The 25,637-nt window shown below is 41.1% G+C and overlaps 1 protein-coding gene across 3 annotated transcripts in view; it reads left to right on the plus strand.

Moving 5' to 3' along the window:
• The first annotated feature begins 780 nt into the window (after window positions 1–780).
• Window positions 781–25,637, plus strand: part of CSNK1E (casein kinase 1 epsilon) — a 42,122-nt gene continuing 17,265 nt past the window's right edge. The window contains exons 1-5 of one of the 3 annotated variants that reach the window (XM_026694882.2): window positions 781–1,027; window positions 4,434–4,521; window positions 22,674–22,784; window positions 22,933–23,081; window positions 23,560–23,788. In XM_026694882.2, coding sequence (XP_026550667.1) covers window positions 4,446–4,521; window positions 22,674–22,784; window positions 22,933–23,081; window positions 23,560–23,788 — 565 coding nt within the window. In that variant the 5' untranslated portion in view covers window positions 781–1,027; window positions 4,434–4,445. Of the gene's footprint in view, window positions 1,028–3,553; window positions 3,678–4,433; window positions 4,522–22,673; window positions 22,785–22,932; window positions 23,082–23,559; window positions 23,789–25,637 lie in introns of those variants that run through there. The other 2 variants (XM_087968314.1, XM_087968313.1) reach the window with 2 other exon arrangements.

Here is a 25,637-nt window from a genome sequence, read left to right on the forward strand (position 1 = left end):
TGCTTGTACGGATTGGTTTAGGCCACAGACTAGTACCAGCTCAGGAGTCCATGGCCTGGGGATTGGGGACTCCTGAGCTAGGTGACCTTGAACCGGTCACCCTAGGAAGGAGGCAATGGCAAATGACTTCTGAAAAAACAGGGACCAGTCTAGTCAGTTGCCAGGAGTAAAAATTGAAGGTGTGCATGTCTGTTTATACACTTTCACACACAAACACAACATAGACAAAAACCCAGCCTGGGTAGTTTAGTCTCCACTGTTATAAAGCCTCTGCTATCTTTTGCCTGAAATATATACCTTTAGAGGCCATAGAATTAAGGAAAGGTATGGTAAAATAATAATTTCCGTTAAAAAAAAATGTCTCAAGATCATCCGTTTTTACTCCCAACTAAGTGAGCAGAGCGCCTCTAATGTCCTTAGCCGAAAAATGTGAGCACCATTCATTCCTTCTGCCAAACCTCTCACAGCGGTTTGTGCTGGGTTCAAGGGTTTTGCATTGCAGATGTGACATCGGCAAGGCATTTGCCATTACAGTGTTTGTTAGCAAAACTTTGTGCATGTGTGTAACGATGAAAACAGCGGGCGGGGGGGGGGGGATGGGCTTCTGGGGGTGGGTTGTTTCTCTTCCCCCCCCCTCCGCCGCCCACCCGTCAGCGAGCGCTATTAATCGGCTGTTGACAAGGCACCAGAAGCAGAAGGAACAAAAACAAGATGCTGGCCCTTTAAATTTCTGAGGGCGGGCCCGAGGAGCTGTAGGATGACATCAGTGGGTTTGGCCGTGAGATTCAATGGAAACTCAATGAGCGAGCGCTCCGGCTGTCCACTGGGCGAGAGAGGCTGAAGGGGAAGGAGGGAGGCGGTTGAGCAGGCAGAGCACGGAGAAAGAGGAAGCGGCGGGAGCAGCGCAGCACTGGCGACGGCGATCAGCCTCCCTTCCCAATCCTCCGTCATCCTCCCCCCCCCCGGCTTTCCCTGCCCCCTGACAGCCCCAGGAGCAGCAGCGGTAGGGAGGCTCCTTCTAGGCGGGGTAAGTATTGGGGGGCTCCGGGCAAGTTTTGAGGTGCAAATCCGGGGGGAAAGGCGGCCCCACCGCCTCTTTGTTTTGTGTGTGTGTGTGTGTGGTTGAGAGAGGAGGGATTAAGCGGGGGAGGGGAACGACGTTTACCCACAGCCGTCGTCCGGGGGAGGGAGGTGAGTCTCAGCGACTGGGGGAGGAGATGTTTGTTTTGTTTTCGGGTTTTTGGATGAAGACAAAGGATCGTAGGCACCCCCTTCCGCCCCTGAATTTCAGGATGGGCTCCCCTTCCCTTTCTCTCGACTGTCCCTTCCCCTAGGTAGAAAGAGACCCGATCCTATTCTTCTCAGTTGATTTAGTGGGGGGGAGTTGAGATCGCCATCGTGATCCATTTTGGGGGGAGAGGAAGGAGGGGAGGACTATTGTTTTTCTTCCATTCTGCTTCCACATCTGGTGATTTCCAAATAGCCAGCCCTGAGACGGGAGTCTCCGCCACTTTGCCAACCCCTGTCTATGCTTTTTAGGAAAGGGGAGAACCAGCATTGTGTTCCTAAAAGTGCTGCCTTTGGCAAATAGGGTGTGTGTGTGTGTGTGTGTGTGTGTGTGGTGCGAGGGGAGATGTTATTGTAAATAGCCACGTCCTTTTGTGCATAGACACAAGGCTGGGTATTGGGGAGGGGGGATAGCAAGGGAGCTTCCGTCTCTCCCCTTCCCTTCTTCGGCATTTCTTTTAAATGAATATTGCTGCTTAGTAGTGATTCAGAGCCTCGCAATAGGATTGTACAGTCTAGCAAATAGAAGTTTTGTGCTATTTCTCATGGACTGCTGCCCTGTTTTTCCTTTCCCCCCTTTCAATTATTTTGGCCCCAAAACATATAAATATAATATGAACATGATTTCATTCTAAGTTGTGCCAATAGCTAAGTGAGACGGTCTTATCAGTTTTTAAATTTATCCTTTTCATGGTTGGATTTATCGTGTGGTTGATTTGTTGCCTTTAGTTCCTTCCTTTTTGATAACAGTTCAAAGGGGCTGGGAGAAGAGCGAGGATCTTTGTTCTGGCACATTAAGATTTTTTTTTTAAAAAAAAAAGATGGCATCGTATTTATCATTTCTCCTCCATTGTATTTGTAGCTGTATAAAAACCTGCCTTCCATACTCCCAACCTAGTAGCATTATTTATATATTAAGTTAGTTCTCACCCAGTTTGGGCAGTAGTAATCTTATTTGTATTTTTTACTCCCAGCAAATCAAGGGAGGAGGCTAATGTGGAGGTACTTTAATTTACAATCAGTGTTTGAAAGTGTGGGTGGATTGCTTACCTGTAGATTCAGCACTGTAGTGAGATGTGTGGAGGCTTGTGTATATATGGGAAAGAAGAATGTAATTGTTTATGTAATACGATTTATATTTATATAATGCATGAGGTTGTGTGTGCTGGAGGTAGTTTTCTGAGTAGCAGAAAAAAGGGGATAGTTGTATTTTATAAGCATCTATTCATGCAGAGTATATGCTTTGTTAAGAGCATATGGGTGGAGAGATGAACCCAGAAAAGATTGAATTCTTCATTAGACTGGCTGTTTCGTTTTGGAAGAAGCAGACAGAACTTGCTTTTTATTAAAAAGAAAATCTCAAATTCTAGCAAAGATCTGAGACTGGAGTGAGAAGAGTGGGGACAAATTTTTCCAGTTTTGACTGACCTTAGATTTCCCCATGAACTGTGCTGGCTGCCTTCATAAACCCTTTTCCTACGACTGTCTTAATATTACAATCCAAAGCACTCTTACTAGAAAGTAAGTCTACTCTACAGGGAGGTACTTGAGATTCTTTGTGACTGACGGTAAGAAATGCTCGTGAACTCTCAGCTCCTTCCTAATTCAGTGGTAATTCTCTTAACATATAATTCTGTTTGGTTTTTTTTAAACCAGTTTAGAGGTGACTTGGCTGGAAATGCTCCTCTAAAACTGTGTTAGATAATCCACTTCTAAATTGTTAGTGCTTTTCCAAGAAGTTGCATGGTCATACTAGCTGAAAAAATGTGGTGGCCGTATGGGCCTCCAGTGACTTGAACCATGAGTTCCTGTATGTTATGGTTTGCAGCATGATCAGCCACTGGACTCTGTCGGCTTTACCTCTGGATCATGCTTTCAAAAAGAATGGTAGGGAACTCTTGAAAACTCTTCATCTTTGGAGATCAGACAATCCCAAATTAATTTGTGTTAGGTACTGCTCTTTCCAGTTTTTCTGTTAATTGTATTATAGTTTTAGGAAAAATAACTTGGATGGGTCAAAAATGTATAGATTATGAACAATCCATATGGGGTGGAGGAGAAAATGCTTGGTCTTTTTCTATGATTAGGTTTGGATGGGCTTTGTCAATCAAAATTACCTCCTTGTCTTAATATTTGCCCCTTCCAAGCAGCTTACTCTACAAGAGCAAAGAATGCATTAATCAACATGCGTTACATAAATTAATTGTATGGCAGCATCCTCTAAAAGGAGCCATGGTCTCTCCTTCCCTCCTTCAGACAGATCCATGTTACTTGAACAGGGAGAAAGCACAAGATGGTGGCCATCAGGGAATATTGCTGGGGAGCCTCCAGAACTCCATTTGGTACAGGCCTATGCAAAGAGATTGTTCCTGCCATATGCACCAGAGGTGGTAAGGCTCAGATTTGGCTAGATCTCATGTTAATGAGTATGCTTGGGAAAAAAACCAGCAGTGGGCCTGTTGTCAAATTTTAGAAGCATATGGATTTATGACCCAAACTAAATTGTAAATAATGTGGCAAAATGAAGTGAAGTAATTTGACCTTTTTATGGGCAAGCATGGAAGGAATAATTGTAGAGTAGAAGATGTGCATATTTGGGGAATCAATTTCTATATTTTCCATCCCTTCTTGGTCTTATCCGATGATTGGGAATGACTCTAGAGGACCCGTCGCTGTTGCAATATAAGTATACTAGAATGGTTTTTCTGAAATGGGCTAGCCTCCTTAATCATTAGGTTTTCTTTTATGACATTTATGCCAGATATTATCATGTGACCACCAATACATGGGCTTACAGTATCAATCAGTTTCAAGAATTTCTGTGAGGTTTGCTGCAATAAAAAAGATGGTAGCTGACCATGGTTTTGGATTTAAGCTTGCTTTGGGGACTGGGTTGTACTCTTTATTTTTTTACCCTTTTCCCACAAATTGTTGAAAAGATATTAGGCCAATGATTCCTAAACTGAAATGTCTTACCACTAGGTCAGGAAACTAAGGCTACATATCTTATATCAAAGAGTTTCCTAAGCGTAAGGCACTATATCCAAGGATTGAAATATTTTTTATAGAAGACATCTAAGAATGAGTTTGGATCTTTTTGTTATGAACTCTAATTTTACACTGCCTGTCTTTTGCTTGATTTCCAGCGCATCTGAATCATGGAGCTTCGAGTGGGAAACAAATATCGTCTGGGACGAAAAATTGGTAGTGGATCCTTTGGAGATATTTATTTGGGTGAGTTTCTCATTACCATAGAATTGCTATCTCAGGCTAAGGAACTCTGGCATCCTGGAAAATGGAATGTACGCTGGCTGCTATTCTTTAAGAGTTGTTTTCTATTAACATAACATAAATAAGAGCAGAGTAGATCAAAACCCTGGTTCCTGCTGGTTTCCAGTTGCCATCTGAGGATACCAGCAGTTAAATGTTGAATAGTTTGGAATACACATGCTTTAAAATTGTAAAATCATTTTGACTTGCTTGTAACAACTTGGTAAGAAAACTCTCCTTTATTAATAATAGATATATAATATTTTTTCTGGATAGCTAATATTGATTGTTTCTTATAAAACATATTAATCTTGGGGCTTATAGTAAAATTTTTAAAAGGGGGATGAGATAGAAAAATGTTTGGGACATTTGCCCATTCTCAGTATAGGAACTGTTGAATATACCATCTGGCATATAACCAACAAAGAATAGTAAACTTGGGAATTAGTGGTTGCTACCCCGGTAGCAACTTAGTTGCAGGTTGATTTGGGAAGTTATTTGTCTGGTGTAGTTTAGACCAGGGTCCCCAACCGCCGGTCCGCGGACCGGTACCGCGGGAACAAGCCTTACCGGGCCGCTGGTTGCTGGCGCCGCCATCTTTTTGGTAAAAAAGCAATTTTTCGTCAAAAAGATGGCAGCGCCAGCGTTGGTGAGCTTTTCGGGTAGAAAGCCATTTCTACCCGAAAAAGCTCACCAGAAGCGTTAGCGCCGCTTTTTGATGAAAATCACTTCCGTGACGTCACCGGAAGTGATTTTCGTCAAAAAGATGGCGGCGCCCAGCTGACGCCGAACCGGGCGCGGCGCCAGCTGACGCCGGAACCGGGCAGCGGCGTCGAAAAGGTTGGGGATCCCTGGTTTAGACTGCTTGCTTGTTCAGCACGTTACAGAATCAGAGGAAGGAAGTTAGATATTTAGGCATGCTTACTTCCTGCATTGTGTTGTCTGAAAGGGAGGCGGAACAAGGGGCTTTTATACTCTTATGGATTTACCTTAAATGACTTATATCAGAACCTTGACCATCCATTTTAAAAACAGGTGAATCTTTCTGTGAAGTCTGAGCAATCTTTGCTCTTTATGCTGCTGAAGTCAATAAAAGTTTTTTTAAGTATGGTTTCTCTATGTGTTGGACTATATTTTTTATTAGCGTGGCCGTAGACACTTTTCATAGATTAATTGAGTTATAATTCAAAATACCTGGAGAGTACCGGGAAAAGAAAGAAAGCTGCAATCTTAGGGTTGTAGGGATATGGAGTATTCAGTAACATGATGCCTCTGCATTAGGTTCCTTTGCACGTAGTTGGCTTTCCCAGCCTCCAGCCACACTATCATCTTGCAATGCTTCCTGGCATTGTTACAAGATTCTTCACCTTTACTGTTTTTTGAAGTTCTTCAGTATAGCAACTTGTGGTTATTTCCTTCTCAACTGTATGTACAGTAATTCATATTATGTTTTGTTGCGCCAATTTTATTCTCTGTAGAGCTTTTAAAAAGCTGTTGTACAAAATTTTAGAAAATATGATAAACAGTAAAGACAGGCTTTGTTAGTATGTTTCCTTTTGTCTGCACTAACCTATCTCTTAGGCATACTTTGTTTGATTCTGAAAACCCATACTTCTCTATAAACTTAACGGATATCAAAGCATCTGACCCAATAAACAATATATAACATAACTGAGATATTTTGACTATGTTGGATGTAGGTTTATATGTGAGGAGCCTGTTAAAACATATGCCTCTGCTGAATTTTCTTCCCATTTCTTCATTACTTTGTCTTTTTATTTTAGAAAATTAACTTCCATTTGTCTAAAAATCGGTGTCTAGGTAGATTATCTTCTGTTTCAAAGGCCCAGTTTATTTCTTCTGCCACTAGCCATGCCATGGTACAGTAGTGAGCCATTAAATATGTGTCCCTCCTCCATTTATTTTTGCTAATCTGTTCTTATTTTTGAATGACTCTGGAAAGCATTTTGTGAAAGCACTTGGATTGAAGCCTATGCAGTGGATTAGGACTTTTTCTGGGTCTGCCCTATCACGATGGACTCTGCAACACTGGCCTACTATAAAAACTGATCCTAAAGTGGCTTTTACATGTTTAAAAAACTTTAAAATAGTACTAATTGGATTATGAATTTTTTTTTCTAACCTCCCCTAGTTACTGTGAGAATATAGTAAAACCTCATTGTTTTACTGACCCATATTCAGCAAACTTCTAACCGGGACTAAATTTTAGTTCAAACTTCATCCTCAAACTGAAACAATCCAGGTAATTAATGTTTAAGTTGTTTGTATCAGTTCACATCCTTTGCATAATTAATATAAATATGTAATCACAGAGATGATATAAACTGATATAAACTGCACAAATTATGTAAATCGATTCAATTAAATACATTTGAATTTGCTGGACACTTTTCCCATCCAATTGGCCTGTTAATTTACTAAATCATATAAGCAATAAGTACAGATTTTTTGTCTGTGATTACTTGGCCAAATACTACTGACATTAGTAAAGGTTTTTTTTTTTTATTGCTAGGAGGAAGTTTTTATGTTTGTCAAGCTACTTGTATACTTGTACGCTGCTGATTCCAGTTCCATTTCATCCAAGACACCATGGTTTTCTGCATATAGTTTCATGGTTTTCTTTCCAAAGTTCTCAGGGGTGGGTGGGTTAGTAATGTCGTTTAAGTCAGCGGTCCCCAACCTTTCCACCTTGGGGACCTGGTGCGGGGGAGGAATGTGAGTGGCAGGTGCACATGTGCGCACAGCTCCAGTGGAGCTTCATGTGTAAGCTGAAGGTGTTTGCACTATGTGAGTAGAGGGCACTTGAACAGAGGATGCTTGTGCTGACACACAATGCTCCACTCGCGTGAATGGAGGACTTAAGCATCCTTTGCTCATGTGAGTGGAGCTTCATGTGCAAGCACAAGAGCCCACTGTGAGTGTGTGTGTGTGTGTGAGCTTTGCATGTGCGTTTGCCTGCCACTTGCACAAGTGGAGCTTTGCCTGCGTTGCTCATGCAGCCCAGTTTCAAACATGCTGTGGCCCAGTACTGGGCCATGGCCTGGAGCTTGGGGAGCCCTGATTTAAGTAAAGTAACTTAAATGACTTTTATTTTATTTATTTATTTATTTGATTTGCCAATTGTTTACAAGATAATAAGTATAAGTGTATACATAGTTGTGAATACATGAAATGGGTACATATAAGAAAAATAAAAGAATAAGAGAAACAATAGGACAGGGACGGTAGGCACGTTGGTGCGCTTATGCACACCCCTACAGACCTCTTAGGAAAGGGTGAGGTCAATAGTAGACAGTCTAAGGTTAAAGTTTTTGGGGTTTGGGAAGAGACTACAGAGTCGGGTAGAGTATTCCAGACATTGACCACTCTATTGCTGAAGTCGTATTTCCTGCAATCAAGTTTGGTGCGGTTTACTTTGAGTTTGTGTCTATTGTGTGCTCTTGTGTTGTTATGGTTGAAGCTGAAGTATTCATTGACAGGTAGGACATTGCAATGTATGATTTTATAAACCATGCTTAAGTCAGACCGAAGACGGCGTAATTCAAGGTTTTCTAGTTCTAGAATTTCAAGTCTGGTGGCATAAGGTATTCTACAACGAGTAGAAGAGTGGAGAACTCTTCTTGTGAAATATTTCTGGACTTTCTCAATTGTGCTAATATCAGATACGTAATGAGGGTTCCAGACTGATGAACCTGTATTCGAGTATTGGTCTAGCAAATGTTTTGTATGCGCTAGTTAGTAGTGTGATATTACCAGAGAAAAAGCTACGTAGGATTAGGTTAACAACTCTTAATGCCTTTTGGCTATGTAGTTGCAGTGGGCTCTAGCACTTAGATCATTAGAGGTGAGTATTCCAAGGTCCTTTACAGAGCTTGGGTCATCAACAAGATCTTGACTATTCAGCTTGTATTTTATTTTCTGATTTTTTTTGCCAATATGTAAGACAGAGCATTTATTTGTTGAGATTTGAAGTTGCCATTTGTTTGACCATTCAGATACATAGTCAAGATCTTTTGTAGGGTAGCAGTATTGTCTGTGGTATTGAACAGCTTTACATCATCAGCGAAGAGAACGCAATTGCTCTTAATATGATCACAGAGGTCGTTTATGTAGAGTATGAAGAGAGTTGGTCCTAGAACACTGCCCTGGGGACACCACTATTGACAGGTACAGAATTTGATAGGACGCTCCCGATTTTGACCATTTGTTGTCTGTTTGACAGGAATGCTTCTATCCAGTTATTCAGTTGTCCAGAGATACCATAGGATTTTATTTTTAGGAGTAGTTTGTCGTGTACCACTGAATCAAAGGCTTTACAGAAGTCTATGTAGATTGCGTCTATTGCTTTGCCCTGGTCGAGTTGTGTCGTCCATATGTTTTTGCAGTGTAAGAGTTGCAGATTACAGGATAGTTTTTTTCTGAAACCAAATTGTTTATTGGAGAGTAGGTTGTTTGTCTCTAAGTGGAGGATGATGGATTGGTTAATAATTGATTCCATGACTTTACAGGTGACGCAGCATAAGGAGATTGGACTTGTAGGTCTTTTTTTGGTAAAAGCTCAGCTTCATGGTGTATGTTAATAAATACATGGCTGTTATTGATGTAGGGTTTGTATCATACAGAATATAAAACTGGATGTTGACCATTGGGACAATAAATGCAATGGTTATGTTTATTGCTTCCACTATGGTTCTGTCAGGTATCCTGTGGATGCTGCTTTATTGAACTTATGCTAAAGGGTATACTAGACTGCAGAGGAATTGAGAGTAGTGTTACATTTCTCATTTCAGCGTAAGAAGCTGAGTTTAGACAGAGATTGAATGCCTGTTGCTGGTAGTTTTAAATTATTTTATTTATTGCAGTTTTGCGTTTCAGTAACCAAAGTGCTCTGGGCAACTCAAAATAAAACTCAGAGCTGCCTACCTGATGCATGATGAGGTGGACTTCAACTCCCATAATTCTCAACATTGAACATTTTGGATGTGCAGTTCTGTGAGTTGAAGTCTATAGATAGAAGTTGCCAGAACTGGGAAACTATTTTATGCCCCCACATTATAAGATGAAAAATATGTCTCTTTGATAGGAAATGTTATAAATTCCTACTTAAACATGTAAAATTTCTTGTTAATATTGAATGAGGAAAACTTAAATGGAAATCTAGGTGCTGGCTAGTTTGTGAATTCAAAAGAGCATCTCAGAATAAATCAGTGGCAAACAATTTCTATATCATGCTAAGAAAAATGCAGGAATGTCTCCATATAAAGTTAGCAGGGGTGAAATGTGTTTTATTTAGGTCTTTGTTTTGATTTATTTTAGATTCATTCTCACTTATCCTATTGTATGTTTGAAGAACATAAAGGCTACTGGTCTCCCGAAGAGCAGTGAGTTCTGGAAAGCTTCAAACTGATGTTGAGTAGACAGGTTTGAGTTTTCCTAAGATTCAGATTCACCCAGTAATTACTTCAGCTTCATCCTGATCTGATTATGGGATAACTGAAAAAATGTTTTCTGGCTGTAAACTTGCTTTTTACTATTCTAATTTTGTGTTTCTTTGTACAAAAAAAAATGTACTCTCAAACATATTTCATAAAATAAGTACTTAAATGTACTGGAACATAAATGTTCCACTGCAAAGTTTTTGAAAGAGGGCAAAGAGTCAAATATTGGTTGATTAACATCTGTACAATCTGGATAATTAAATTATTTAGCCTGTGTTCTCAATATTCCAACCTGGATCGCTGATTCTGATTCGTGCAAGTTAACTTGGGTCATACCTCTTGCTGGGGAAGAATGCCAGTGGAAACATCCTGGATTGGTAGACTGGTGAGACCGGCCTCCGTTGGACTGGACACCTTCTAAGTCTCTCTTGAATTCTTTGATTCTATTGTTGAATGGCTTTTGTAAACAAATGTCTGGAATGTGGAGGCTTTGCTTTCAGCAGTGAAATGTGTTGTTTTTAGGCTCATTTGAGCAATACTGGTGGACTAATATGACAGAGGTGGTGGAGGGGATAGTTCTCAACAGAATCTGAGGCAGCATGGGAAAAGCAGCATTGGATCAAAGGAAGACTTTAATAGGAGTTGGTTTAATTCTGCATTAACTTCATCATCATGGAGGCCTAGGTTGCTCCTCTACTAAGCTGTTTAAAAAAAAAAAGACAATGAGCCAAAGGCAGCTTAGCAATGCATGCTGGTGATATCTGCTTGGACAGTTCCTGATTGCTTATACCTTCTTCAGGCAGAAGATCCATTCCCTTTGTTTCTTGGCCTGTTAATTCTGTCTCTATGCCTGACTTCACCCATCTGTTCTAGTCCTCCCTTTCATTTGCCATTCAGTAACAAAAAATGACAGGGCAGGGGTGGGGGGGATGGAGAAGGAGAAATGTCATGGCTCTGTTGTGGAACACTGGTAGATGTTTGTGTGTCTGCTAACTTGTCTATGCACCTGCATTTCTGCAGTGGTGAAGCGCACCATTTTTACTTACATTGGTGACATCTTTTCTATAACTGTTCTATGCACACGGACCGGTTGGCTACGCATATATTTGAAATAAACAAGTTCTGGAGCAGGCAGCCCACACACTTGAATGAGAGGGGATAAATGCTGGATAGGAGTTATTTTATCATTTTCAGATCTCAGATCACTAATCAAAAACTCAGTAATATTTGCATCTTTTGAACAGGAGCAGTTTCTAATGTATCTCAGGCTACTGCACGGTGTTGTGACATGTCATCTTGAAAGCCCTTTACCTGCCTTATATAACACAGCATATATTTTAAAATGTGTACCTGCTTTATGTGATACAATATACATTTTGGTTGAGGAAGCAGGCTGAGGTCTATGACTACTGTACACCAAAGATGCTACTTTACATGTCTGAATGGAGAACCACAGGTCTGGGATAGGACAGAAGGAGAGAATTCAGCTTGTGGTGAGGCAGTGCAAGCTAATAGAAGTGGGAGAAGGATGCTTGGAAGGAATTGTTAAAGTACGTCGTGTTCTTTTGGACTTGCACCTTATGGACTTTATTAGTGTGCTCGGCAGAAATTTTGTAATGGGCCAGAAAGGTTTATGAGTTGGTGTTGCAAACAAAAAAACAAAAAACCCAAACCCATGCCTATCCTGCATTTGGTACTTTTGTCAGAAATAAAATGACCATATAGTGTTATGCTAAAATTGTATCATTTTAAATAAAGAATACATTTGAGCTCAACTTCTAGTAACTATATTATGAACCTAGCCGATTTCAAAAAGTGAAGCGTGATGGGCCTAGTTTGCATTTGAATTGGAGATTATTCGGTGAACTAGATCGGGAAGGTCTAAAAAGCATTCTCGAAGAAGGTGGTGGCAACCCATTTCCAAACTATGGAATGTTTCCCCAAATCACCAGAAGTCAAGCTCAGTAAGGGGGAAAGATTTTATTTGTAACTGCAATGCATTTAATTTATAGTACAAACTGAAAAGGTTGCCTCTGCTGTCTCCCTTATACAAGCTAAAAATCTTTAATATTACTTGTTTAACAATGCCTCAAATATTTTCCAAAATACATATGCAATCAGCAGTAGTGTCTGAAAAACATCTAAGTTAAATAGCATTTGTCCAACTTGTATTACAATCAATTCAGTATTTGAATATTAATCCTTTGTATGCAGAAAGTCATCATTTTAACATTTAATGTCTATAAAGGATCATTTTTGATAAAAACTACTTTTAAAAGGTTTTTACTTAAATTGGAATATTTTTTCTTCATTTGACCTACAACTAAATACCATGAACAGGTTAAATCATGAAAAAAAAATTATGAGAGCATCAAATTTCTGTTTTCAGTGCTTATGTAATCAATGTGGGCATGGATTTTCTATTTTATTGTCATGTCTTCCAGGATCAATCCAGCCTAACCAGCTAATCTGGGGTGCTGTTTCATACTTCTTGAATTAAAATAATATATGCAGGAGCATTACATTTTTAGATGGTGGAGAAGGAAGTTAAGACATGCCCAATATAGAAAAGGGCTGAGGCAAGTAGAAAACAATGGGAACATGGTCATACTTAGACATCACTGCTAAATTTGCAGGATGATAGATGAGTTGTATGTACAAATTTCTCCATGAATGACTTACCTAAAAATTATAGGGTGTATAATCTCGTTGTAAAAGCAGTACAGTACTGAGTAATAAAGTAAATTATTGGTATCTGCATTCTCACTTTACAAATACATCAAACTATTGAAGGCAATGTCTAAAATTTAAAATCATTGATTTAATGCTTTGTTTCATAGTTTAAATGTCTATCTTTTAAAGCCCTTTACCTGGAAAGTTCATAACAAATTATGGGAAGGATGAATGTAAGAGACAGCCGATAATACGAGGTTAGATGTAAATTTAAAGATGGCCCCTTCCTTTAAAGATGTGAGGCCTCCAACCACAACTTCATATCTCTCACTATTATTGATGTGTTAATTACTACCTTCAGATTTCATATACTTTTATCACTTGTGGGATTCCAAGGCCATTCACAAAAATAACCATTGCTGTTCTAAATGGGTGCCATTTTTCCCTGAGCCTGCAGATAATGAGGTTGAAACGGTGACTCAGATATCAGTTGTGGTGTACTTGCAGCTTCCCTCCCCCTAGCCAATCTCATTGGGGCTGTAGTTCTAAAGCTGAGTGACAACATGACTTAAATGTCAGCACTAACTTTGGTTTGCTGATGATTTTAGCAGATGTAGTCAGAGGGGAATAAGACTGGGGAGTGAAGCAGAAGCTCCCAAAGGAAAGGAGTAGACGTAGAGAGAAATAGCCAACAGTATAACACCTATCTTCTGCATGCGTTATGTTGAGCCCAATAGATAATGGCTGACTATCTAGAAACGGAAATTAAAGTTGTGTAAGTGCATGTTCTGTCTTACTCAAAAAAAAAAAAAAGGATTAAGATGGAAGATCATGGTAATTAATATACACCTAGCCTTCAGGGCAGTGATTAAAATGGAATATCATAGCACCCCAGAACAAAGTTCAGTCTTGGGTCAGTGATATGCTGTTGTGTGTGTGTGTGTGTGTGTTCCCTCCCCTCCCCTTTTGCTCTGTGATTGCATCATTACATTTTGTTCAGAGATTTCTTTCTGTTCGTATTTTTTTTAATAATGTCACAGCTGAAATTGTGGTATCTTGATCTTTATTGCATGGCAGAATAAATATTACTTTAGGAATCATTGCAAAGGGCTCTTCTTTGTTGTTATGCTTATCTTTTTATAATTTAAACTTTGTAAGACTATCTGACTTGCTTACCGATCTGCAGAAAAATACAAACATCTCAACTCATTTGTCATTTGCCAGTTATTTATTTTTGAAAGGGTGGTGCCAGAGTTTGTCCTGTCTTACTGTTAGTCACAAAGTAGAATAAATTCCCTTTGATGCCTCCAGCTTGGTCCCAATGTCCAATTATCATCGGCTGGATAATAAACTCTTCAGAAAACAGTCTATGAAGGGCAGAAATGCAGTCCGAACCCAAAGTAAAGATAATTAGAAATAAAAAAACCAACACAAACCACACTGAAGTAATTAAAACGGCAGGCCAGGATGATAAATTGCAGACTTTCAAAAGATAACGCAGTACCCACAGTTGGGAGGACGCCCAAACTCAGATAAGCCTTGACCAAGATAATACTCGCTTTGCTTCCAGCAAGGAGCTGTGTGCGAACGCTCCACTTATATCCTATTCTCCCAGCTGCAACTAATGAAAGGGATCAGGGCCTTCTTCTCTCTCGTAAGCCATGTTGCTTCCTTCTCCGTTCCTCCCTGTGTGCCCTAGGATGAAAAGGGAATGGCCCTGGGTCTTCCTCTGAATGCCCAGCCGGACTGTGCCCTTCTCCCATTTCTTCCACAGCCACCCGAGCCACTCCCTGTCAGCTGCTTAATCTCCCCCTCAGAATCAGACTCCAACAAGGGCATGACAGTCCATCTGGCAGGGAGCAGATTGAATGGTGTGGTGTGTCTTATAGAGAATTGATCAAAGCAGTATAGTGCTAATGATATAAATGTGGAAGTTAGCAGTGCACATAGTTGTCTGCAACCTCACATTAGGGGAATAGGTTAGAATAGGTTTGGCAATCAATCCCTTCTTAACGTTATAAGACTATGCCTTCAATCTTTGATCATAGGCTACATACTTCAATGTAGCTAGTGGGAATTGTAGTCCAACAATATAGGACGTTCATAAGTTCCTTGGCCCAGTTGAATGGTATTTTTGGGGTGGAGGGAAGTATCCTGTAATTTCAGCATCATCTTCTGCATAGCACATTCTAGATATATATCCAGAATCCTGGTATGTATTTAGCTGGGTGTTTAGCTGCAGAATCGGATTGATACATGTGTATTAGTGATTCTGAATTAAAATTCTGCAACTAGCTGAAGCCAGATAGACAATGGCTAGAATGATGTGATGGTGAAATCATAAGTACGTTTTTATTGAAAATGCTTTCTTTGTCATAGAAGTTAATTTATTTGGTACCCTTATGGGTGGTGTTTTGTTTATTGGAAATTTTATTCCAGTCTTTTTCTGTCTGCTCCCTACTTAGCTTTTCTACAACACTAAGAGTAAATTTCTCAAAACAATCATTTTCAGAAACACCGAAGACTTATAATTGTGTCAATGCACAACTTAAACTAAAAGGGGGGGGGGAGCATGAACCCGAGAACCCAGATTCATTCAGCTGATTGAATGAAAAGGAGCTGTGTTTTTTGCTGTTCTTGAGAAATAAGCTATATTTGGAAATCTTTTGGTGGTGCTTCTCTTCTCACTCCAGCAAGCATGCCTCCCTTCTAAACAGAGCGTACTAATCATATGTCAAACTGGTACAGCATTATGGAGTAGGACAAGAACAGTCTGTATTGTTAATGCTACATGGCCTGATGATCACATGGCCTGGTTGCTGTGCAACAGGTATGCTACCTCTTGTCCAATTTAGATAGAGGGCAAAGGACTGGCTCTGTTTGCCTTAGAGATTCACCCAGCAAAGACTGGGACTATGGGTAGTGATAGCTTCATATTCTTTAGTGCAGTGGTGGCTAATCTTTTTGGGCTCCTGTGCAGAAAATTGTGCACATGCTCGTGTGCGCGTGTCCTCATGCCAGCACCCAAAAGGCAATGTGCGTGGGGGGCCCGTGCCCCCCTGCACATATGTGCATGATCCTCCCGCCCACCCCCTAACTTGGACTGCACATGTGCGCGCCTCCCAGCTGATTTTTGGGCCTTTTTTGGCCTCCCAGAGGCTTGAGGGAAGCGTCTGCAGCCTTTGGAGGCCGAAAAATGGGCCCGTTTAGTCACTTCCAGTATTTCCGGGAGGCCATAAAAGGCCCGGAAATCAGTTGGGAGGCACGCGCATGCGCAGTGAGGTAAGTTTGCCTGGGGCTCACGTGCCCGCACAAATGGCTCTGCGTGCCATAGGTTCACCATCCCGGCTCTAGTGGGTTATTTGGTTTGATGGTGTCACTGGGGGGGAGGAAAAAAGTGGGGTTGAAAACTATAGCTCAGCAATAGAGAAATGGCCAACAATTAATGAAAAGTTAACTGAGGTTTCCTCTGCTTCTTCAGCATGGTGATAACATTTAGTTTGTTAGTCATATTGATACTAAAAATGGCACTGGGAAAATAAATTATGAAGTTCTCACAGATTGTTCAATCTGCTGACTGGGAGAAAAAGGATGTACCTTGCCTTCAATGTAGAATATTGAAAGGGTACTTTGCTGGTTGCTAGAAATACCACAGAGGAAGGGCTGTGTTTTGATAACTCAGTAGGCACTGTCTGCATTCTTTCATGCCTTTCTTATGCAAGTTTCTAATTTTTGTGTGGCTGTGGTATCTTAAAAGAGTCATGAGCTACTGCATGCTGGTCTCCTAAACTAAGAATGTTTTTTGCTGCACCGAAAATCTGTTGCTGGATTTGTGGCTTTGTAGGACTAAGGAAGTAAAGTTCAAAAGTGTATTTGCTTAAAGAGATGGTGATGCTGTGGAAGTCTCAGGCTGGTCTTTGGACGCTGTCAGAATCTGGATCAGGCAAAAGCAGTCTCAGATTAAATCCTGTCAAGAGAGAATTGCTAGAGGTCAGGAGACATCTGTGCACTCTGATAACAGTGGCCCAGCAGTTACACTGAATCGACTTGGGCTCCCCTTGAAGGAGGAGGTATTTTGTGACTTAAGGAACTTCCTGGGCTTCCAACCGTGCCTAAGCAGCAGTAGAATTCATGGTTAGGTGGACCCATTGCCAAGCCCAACCAGGACTTCAGAAACTCATGCTTCGATCACCACTTGATTAGACAGTACAACATGTTCCTTGGAGATGATGTGGAAGCTACAGCTAGCAGCAGAATTACTGACAGGACTGTCCCACCTATTAAATTACACCTATACTAAAGCCATTGCACTGCTTTCCTTGTAAGATTCTAATCTAGGCCCAATTTAAAGTGCTTGTAAAGTCCTAAATTGTCCTTGGGATTGGGATTCACCAGGCAATAATTTGCCTGAATTGAATCTGCCTATTTAGGCCACAGAAGTTATTAAAAGACCTCCTTCACAGGGTGTAGGAGAGATTGAAGGCTTTTCTGTAGTAACTTAGAAATTAAGGGCAGCCCCTAATTTGCTGCAAGTCCATAACCATATTATGTTTGTTCTCCCTCGAGCCGCTCGGAGCATCCAGAGAGCGGGAGGTGCTTCAGAGTCCTCTCTCACAGGCTGAGCTTCAATTGAGGAATGCTCTGCCCTCTCCACGTGACTCCATGCAGCGTTCCCCAGTTTTTTGCTCAGCCTCGGAGAGACAGGCTGTTTGCAGGAAAGGCTCCTTGGCTGACTCAAGCTTTCTCGCTATTTCCTCCTATTTCTTCCTATTTCATCAAAGGAAACAGGTTTGATCTTAGCCTTTTAGCCCCTGCGCAAAGGGTACCGACCTAGGGGGAGCTTTCCCTCGCCCCTAGGGGCTCAAAGCGGGCGGGATTGCAGCGCTTTCGCGCTAAACCCCCCCATCAGTTTCGTTATCTCTGCCTCCACGCTGCCTCAGCGGCTCGTTATTTCGCGCCCAGAGGCGCCGCTGGTTTTCCCCCCACCTGGAACGCCGATTGTCAGGAAGGGCTAACTCCCTCCTGCAAGGCCCCTCTCGGCACACTGAGCTAGCCGGAGGAGCCCTCCCTTCCGTCCTGAGAGGCCCCGACGATCGCTCAGCTCGCGGCCGCAATTTTGGGCGCCGCCTCGTGGTCGGGCGCCATTTTCTACTATTGAAAACCGCTGCGGTCGATCCAGCTCTCATCGGACCCCTAGGGTCACGAGCTCAATCCTTTATCTCTGCTATTACCTGACTGGTTCAGCACGTTGTTGGCCTCCCGCAGCCTCACTCGGGGCGAAGCTCAGCAGTATCCCCCCCCCTCCAGTTTTTGTCTGGAGGTCAACTGCTAGAGGCCTCTCTGATACAGGCCTCAGGCGTTCATTTGGCAAATTCGGACATTTACTCTAGCCAGTTTTCATTTTTTTCTTGTTGGTATAGTTATACTAGTTCAACTTATTTAACTCTGATATTTTTCAAATAATAATAATAATAATAATAATAATAATAATAATAATAATAATCAAAAACAAATAATACCAGATAAAAACTTTTATATAAAAAAAATATATCTAATACCTTGTATATATATATATACCTTGCTGCTATTTTCAATTATCTTTCTTCTTGTTATCATAGTATATACTAAAATTCCAAAAGGGGGTGCGGGCCAGCTCAAAGATCACCCAGCCTTTGTCGTAGGCCGAACTCTAGGCGAGCCAACCGCCTCTAGTGAACTATATACATTTATCATTTATCAAAATGGCAGATGACAATTCCTCTAAACACCCTTCTCTGAAGGCTAAATCGAAGTCTTACCATTTGCGCAGGCAGGCTAAGGAACCTTCCAAGGCCTTCCGGGATGCCTTAAGGCGCCATAAGGCGTTGGAAAAGGAATTCGATAAGCGATCCAGGGAGTCACATTCAGTGCCTCCAGCCCTCCCTCCTTCCACCCCCTCCACCTCTACTCAACCGTTGTCTCTTGCGACAATTTTGGTTCCCTCTCCCACCACCCTTGGGTTAGAGCCTTCCTCAGAGGTGCCACCAACTTGTGCCCCCCGACTGTTCACAGGTATCCTACCTGGGACCTCAATAAGGTTCTCGTTTCTCTCACAAGGCACCCGTTTGAGCCTCTAAGAGAGTCGTCCCTTCAATTTTTAACATTTAAGGTGGTTTTTCTGGTGGCCATTACATCAGCACGGCGAGTATCGGAAATCGCAGCCTTATCAGTCAGAAAGGACCTCTGCGTATTTCACGCCGACCGGGTGGTCCTTCGTCCCGACCCTACCTTCCTGCCCAAGGTCAACTCAACCTTCCACAGGGCGCAGGAATTAGTTCTTCCAAACTTTTGCCCCAGACCCTCGAGGGACAGGGAAATTCTTTGGCACACCTTAGATGTGAGACGGGCCTTGCGCATCTACATTAAGCGTACACAACCCCTGAGAAGGTCGGAATCCCTTTTCCTTTCCTTTCAGCCCAAGACATTGGGGCTCAAAGTATCCCCCTCAACCATCAGTCGCTGGATTAGAGCAACTATCTCCAGATGCTACCTATCACAATCCCTGCCCGCACCCAGTGGAATAACAGCACATTCCACCAGGAGTGCAGCTACTTCGGCAGCCTGGGCCACACAAGCCCCAATCACTGACATATGCCGGGCAGCCACCTGGGCTTCCCCGTCACCCTTCATTAGGCATTACAAAATAGACGTATATGCCTCAGCGGAGGCCTTGTTTGGCAGACGAGTCCTACAGAGGGTCATCAGTGACCTGGAGGGGCTTCCGGCCCAGACGGAGTCCCTCCCGTAGGACTGCCAAGCTTTGGTATGTCCCACTCTCTGGATGCTCCGAGCAGCTCGAGGGAGAATGGGCGTTGGTTCTTACCTGATACGCCCTTTCTCGGCGAGCCACGAGGAGCATCCAGCCCCACCCTAATTTCTCCGTCTGGTGGGGAATCTTGTTTCGGCCAAGGATCCAATAGTTGGTTAGGATGAGTACATAGCTTTTTCTTCTCGTCCTCGCAAAAACTGGGGAACGCTGCATGGAGTCATGTGGAGGGGGCGGAGCGTTCCTCAATTGAAGCTCAGCCTGTGAGAGAGGACTCTGAAGCACCTCCCGCTCTCTGGATGCTCCTCGTGGCTCGCCGAGAAAGGGCGTATCAGGTAAGAACCAACGTCCATTTTACTCCATTGTGCTTTCAGTCCCAGCAGTGCCTATTTTGGATTTGATTTTGGATTTCCTTTTTGTGATTAAGGTTTAGAGATTAATTCGGATGTAGTTATTGTTACCATTTTGTTTTTTGAAGTTTTTGTGTGTGGCCCAGCTTTTGGGAGGGTTGGTATATATCATAAGTGTCTATAAATAAATACCTTGCTATCCAGATGGGGAGGGAAAAAGAAAACATAAATACTCATTTATTAGGATCGGTTGTGTAGCTGATGTTCTTGGGAGTTTTGCCTTGATTAAGGATAGAATAGAAATAATTCAAAAGAGAACACCATCCTAAAATTATGACTTTGCAGTTGAGCCCATGGAATAGCCTGCTTCCTATTTCCTCTCCCTCTATAGCTTGATGGAATGATTTTATACTAGATCATAAAATCATTTTTAAAAATTACTTGTCATATTATAGTATGTTTGATAACCTCTTTTTCAAAGAACCATCAGTTGGGTCATAAAAGTATGTTTTAAAGGCTGCTGTATGAAAAAATAAGATCTTAATTAAAGTGAAAAAAATGTTCCTCATTTTGATTGAAGCTGTATACAGAATAGGTTCCCTTCCCACAGCCTTTTCGTTCTGCATTTCCATGCTGAAGAAGGTGCTTGGATAGGATTAAGACAGGGTTACTCTTAACAAAAAAACATACAATAGAGGAGTGGGAAAAACAAGGAGAATGTGGTCTCATGTCTTATCACAGATGTGAAAAATCTTTGCAGTTTTGGAAAGCTGGAGAAAAATACAAATATTTTTGATAACTGCTGCTAGTTTACTCCTGTTTCTGCTTTACAAGGATAGATCTTAAGTCATGTTAAAATTATGGTAAATATGTATATTTTAACCTGGCCAGATAGGCATAATTACGCTTCAGCTTGGAGTGTCATGTCAGAATTCCAGCATTTCAAAGAATATGAAAATGTATAACCCTTCCTCTTCATCCCGCTATTTGTGCAGTCTTTCGTTTTGTGTTGCATTTGTTCTTCCAGAATATATTCTACAAATGGAAATCTTTACTTTGGGCCCCAACTATCTCTGCTGTAGTGTCTGGGGAGAAAAAAGGTTGCCACTGAGACATATTGCACAATGCTAATATTATGAAAGAGATTGTGGTGTAATTGCTTACAGCTTATGTGTCCTGCTTCCTGTTTTCATTTTTTATATATACACATACATATAAGCTATATCTTTTACACAAGGAAAAAGAAATCACATTCACAAACACAACACTCTTCCCCCATCTTTGTGGGGGAAAACATTTTATTTGTAAAAATAGGGTTACATACTACACTAAAACAGTTTCTGGATTTGGTCGCAGCTAAATTTGGCTCCCTATCAACCCTTCATTAAAACAGAAATATAATAGCAGCTTTTGTATAGTAATCTCTGTGTGGTTTAATTTTTCCCCCCAGTGTTTATTTCTGAAAGGATTGAACTGTAAAGGTTTTTATATTGTCAAATGTAATTACCTAAAGCTGAAGACTGTGATACCCAAAAGGGGCAGGTGAGGTAGCTCACATGGGATTGTGTGGTTTTCAGAAATAAAAGCTAGCTGGTTGTTGTCTTGTTCACTGCATGTACTGTGTTCTGTTGGATGTGGAATTAGCAGTAGTCTGAGTATGTGAAGTGAACCAAATGAAAGCAATCCCCCACTCCTGCTTCTTACAACATTCTGATTCATAACTTTTGCAAAGTTGACATGGTTTTACTGTGGTGGCATGTCACGCCAATTTCTTAAAAAGCATGCTTACAGCTTTTTCTGTAACATTACAGGACTATGTATTCACATCAGGAAGACAGATACATAGTGATAATCAAATGTTTGCTGGAATAGTGCAATTGGTTTTTATTTTGATACGTTTCATTCTAAACTCTCTTAGTATTGAGTACTGTTGGGGTAATAAGACTTAAGGTCAAATCCTGGTCATGAATATGGGTTATATGACCCTCATGCCCCATCTACTCAGTCTACTTTACAGAGCTGGTAGAATGGTAAAATAGGGAAGAAGATTCCCCCAAAAGCTCCTTGAGGGAAAGATAAAATAGCAAAAAAAAAAAAAAAGGACTGGTTGCTTTCGTGGTGTGGAGACAACAACTTGGTCCTCAACACTAATAAGACCAAGGAGCTTATAGTGGATTATAGAAGGAACAGATCAGACATCCAGCCCTTGCTTATCAGTGGAGACCGAGTGGAGCAAGTGGCCAGTTTTAAGTTTCTGGATGTTACCCTAAAAGAGGACCTGACCTGAGGTGCCCACATTGCAGCCCTGGTCAAAAGGGCCCAGCAGAGATTATACTACCTGAGACTTCTCAGAAAACAACAACTGAATGAGAAAAGAAAGCACTCCAGAGGGTTAATGTCATTGCCCAGAAGATCATTGGTTCTCCCCTCTTTGGAAGAGCTTTATAGCTCCCGCTGCCTTAAGAAAGTTCAAAACATTCTCAAAGATCCATCTCATCCTGGGAACCCTTTTTTTGAACTATTACCATCTGGAAGACGGTACAGAATAATAAAAACAAGGACAGATAGGCTGAAAAACAGCTATCCCAGGGCAGTAGCTCTTTTGAATTCTGCTGTATAGTGCAGTGTTGGTGTGGTGTCGGGGGTTTCCGGTTCCGGTGTGTGAAGGGTGAAGGATGTGTGTGTTTATTTTCATGGTCATGGTCATGATGTGCACTGAAGATGGTGTTTGATTTCGTTGTACGAGGTGCAATGACAATAAAGTAAACTAAACTAAACAAATATTCCAAGGGCTTGATTTTTTTTCTTTTTCTGTTGCTTCATATGCAGGTGCCAATATTGCCACAGGAGAAGAAGTAGCCATTAAATTGGAATGTGTGAAAACCAAGCACCCACAGCTCCACATCGAAAGCAAATTTTACAAGATGATGCAAGGTGGAGGTAAGTTCACAGGCTTCAAAGCCTGATGATTATGTTTCAGTATTTCATAAAGGCTTTGGAATGGCCTAAAGAGATTTGTGAATGAATGAATGATGTGTGTGTGCACATATCTCCCCCTTGCCAACATCCTCTTCTCATCTCTTTTTAGTGGGCATACCTTCCATTAAGTGGTGCGGGGCAGAGGGTGACTATAATGTGATGGTGATGGAACTTCTGGGGCCCAGCCTAGAAGACCTTTTTAACTTCTGCTCCCGCAAATTCAGTCTCAAGACTGTTCTGCTTTTGGCAGATCAGATGGTAAGTTCTTATTTGATTGTCTGTTCCTTGTGCTCTTCCTGATTCCCTTTCACAGCAATTGCTTGTTCTTTAATAGCCAAACCTGAGGCACTCAGATAAAGCTGAAAAACATTGGCAAGTTGTAGCTGTTGTAGAAGGAACAGTGCTGTGCTGTAGACTAGCAGCTGGGACAACTTGCCAAAGTTGAAGACGAATTCTCTGTGTTCTTTTCCCTGTTCCTTTGAAAATTTCTGTCTTTTGGCTCCCAGTTTAGGACTAAATGAATCGGCATGTGTTTCACTTTCACCTGCTGTGGGTAGGTAGGGCTTCACTTTTGTGTTGAACTGTGGGAAGTATTGAGATCCCCATATTTCTTGTTTGAGGTTACAGTGGGTCTTCCAATTAATGAGTTTACAATGTACACCTTGCTATAAAATTATTGGCACTCTCTTCCTCTCCTTCCTCTCACTTTCCTCCATTCTTCCCAATCTATTTCCAGATCAGCCGTATTGAGTACATTCATTCCAAGAATTTTATCCACCGAGATGTGAAACCGGACAATTTCCTTATGGGACTTGGCAAAAAAGGCAACCTAGTGTACATCATTGATTTTGGTCTGGCCAAGAAGTACCGAGATGCCCGTACCCACCAGCACATTCCCTATCGGGAAAACAAAAACCTAACCGGCACAGCCCGTTATGCCTCTATCAACACTCACCTTGGGATTGGTAAGTATTTTATGTTCCCACATGGTTGAAAATCCAATATGGTGGTGGGAGATCAGTTAAATCAAAATCTGTATCGTTATATTGGTTATCATTTTGATAGAGCGGGATATATTAATTACCAATTTAATTGAAGCATTGTTCCTTTAATCTTGAGGTATTTTGTTCTTATTGCATGTTATTTTGCCCTATGACAGTGCAAAATGATTGCATTATCTTTCAGATTAGATGTTCGTGTAGAAATTGATTAAATATTCTGTAGAAATTGTAAAGAAGAGTCAACTTGAGAAACTTAGGCTTCCTTCAGGTTGTATTTCTGAGACAGAATTTATGAAGCAAAGCAAAATGCATCTTGCTGCTTTGTAATGTGTAATAGGTAGTCCTAAACTTATGACCACAGTTGAGCCCCAAATTTTTTTATTAAATGAATCATTGCAGTTGTTAAGTTACTAACATGATTGTTAAGTGAATCTGGCTTCCCCATTGAATTTATTTGTTAATTTGTTTATATCCTACCTTTATTATTTTTGCAAATGAGGCAGCTAATTTATCCAACACACCCTCTTCCTCCTCTTCCCCCCCCCCCCACAACATCCCTGTGAGGTGGGTTGGGCTGAGAGAGTATGCCTGGCCCAAAGTCATCCAGTTTGATTTCATGACGAATGCAGGACTTGAACTCGTGGTCTCCGGCAGTCACTTTTTTCAGTGGTTGTAAATTGAGGACTACATGTATATGAACCCAGCCACCATATGTAAAGCTATACAAATACAAATTTGCTATTTGAAGCATTTCAGAAGTACTTTTTAAATGCATTTTAAAGAAGGCAACAGTTTAGTCATATCTGTATTGAATCGGCTGCTATTTGGGAATATGTCCCTTGAATTAAATTTGACTGTGGCAAGTTGTTCATTGGCTTGTCTTTCGTTGTAAAGGTGTTTTTCGCCAACACCAGTTATTCAGGGACGCATTACAATTTCTGGTTAAAATTTTAATTGAACATGCTGGCAAATCAAAGAATTTTTTTCTATTCCCATCCTACCACTGTAGTCTTAATATTCAAAAACCAGCCAGCATAGTCTCTATACTCTTACTGACTGCTCCTAATGAAGATTAAAAAGCTAAAGAATGTAGAGAAGAGGATAAAATGCAACAATGCCTTTACAAGGAAAAAAAATCAGGTGTTTGGGCTCTTTAATTTTAGGAGATAAGAGAGACTGATAGAATGATTAATTTAAGTTAGTTGACTCTATTCCAGAGTTCTGAAGTTCAGGTCCCTTTGTCTGGTTTGTAAAAAGGGATCTAAATAACAAACCCAACACTGATAATCATTTATTATTCAAACATGTGAATGTGTATTTAGGTATTTTAGGACCCATTGTTTGAATTGATATTTTTAAAGCATTGGACAAATGTGCGAATGTTTCAATGGCAACCAAAAACCTCTAGGTTCAGATGCAATATGCTTGCAACAACTAAATATATTTTCTTTGCGCGGTAGCTTACCATGAAACTTCGCTCTCCACTAGGAGATGAAGGGGACTGAATTGATTTAGGCCATGAGGCAGCAAGACAGTTTCTGGATCTAGTGAAAATTGTAGGCAGGTTCCAAATCACTTTTCTTGATTCTTCATCACATCACTGCAGAATATGAACCAATGATACAGTATATTATTAGAGTTCCTGTTCTGACTGGTGAATGATTAGATGTCAAATTTTAACCAACCTTGTGCACTGTGTAATACTGGACTGTAGATTGAGAACCAGTTTGGTCTAGTGGTTAAGGCACCAGGCTAGAAACTGGGAGACGTGACTTCTAGCCCCGCCTGAAGCATGAAAACTAGTTGGATGACT

The sequence above is a fragment of the Notechis scutatus genome, chromosome 6 (genome assembly GCF_049901735.1).
Source record: "Notechis scutatus isolate UNSWTSFEM ecotype Mainland chromosome 6, rNotScu1.2, whole genome shotgun sequence".
In the NCBI taxonomy this organism is placed as follows: Eukaryota; Metazoa; Chordata; class Lepidosauria; order Squamata; family Elapidae; genus Notechis; species Notechis scutatus.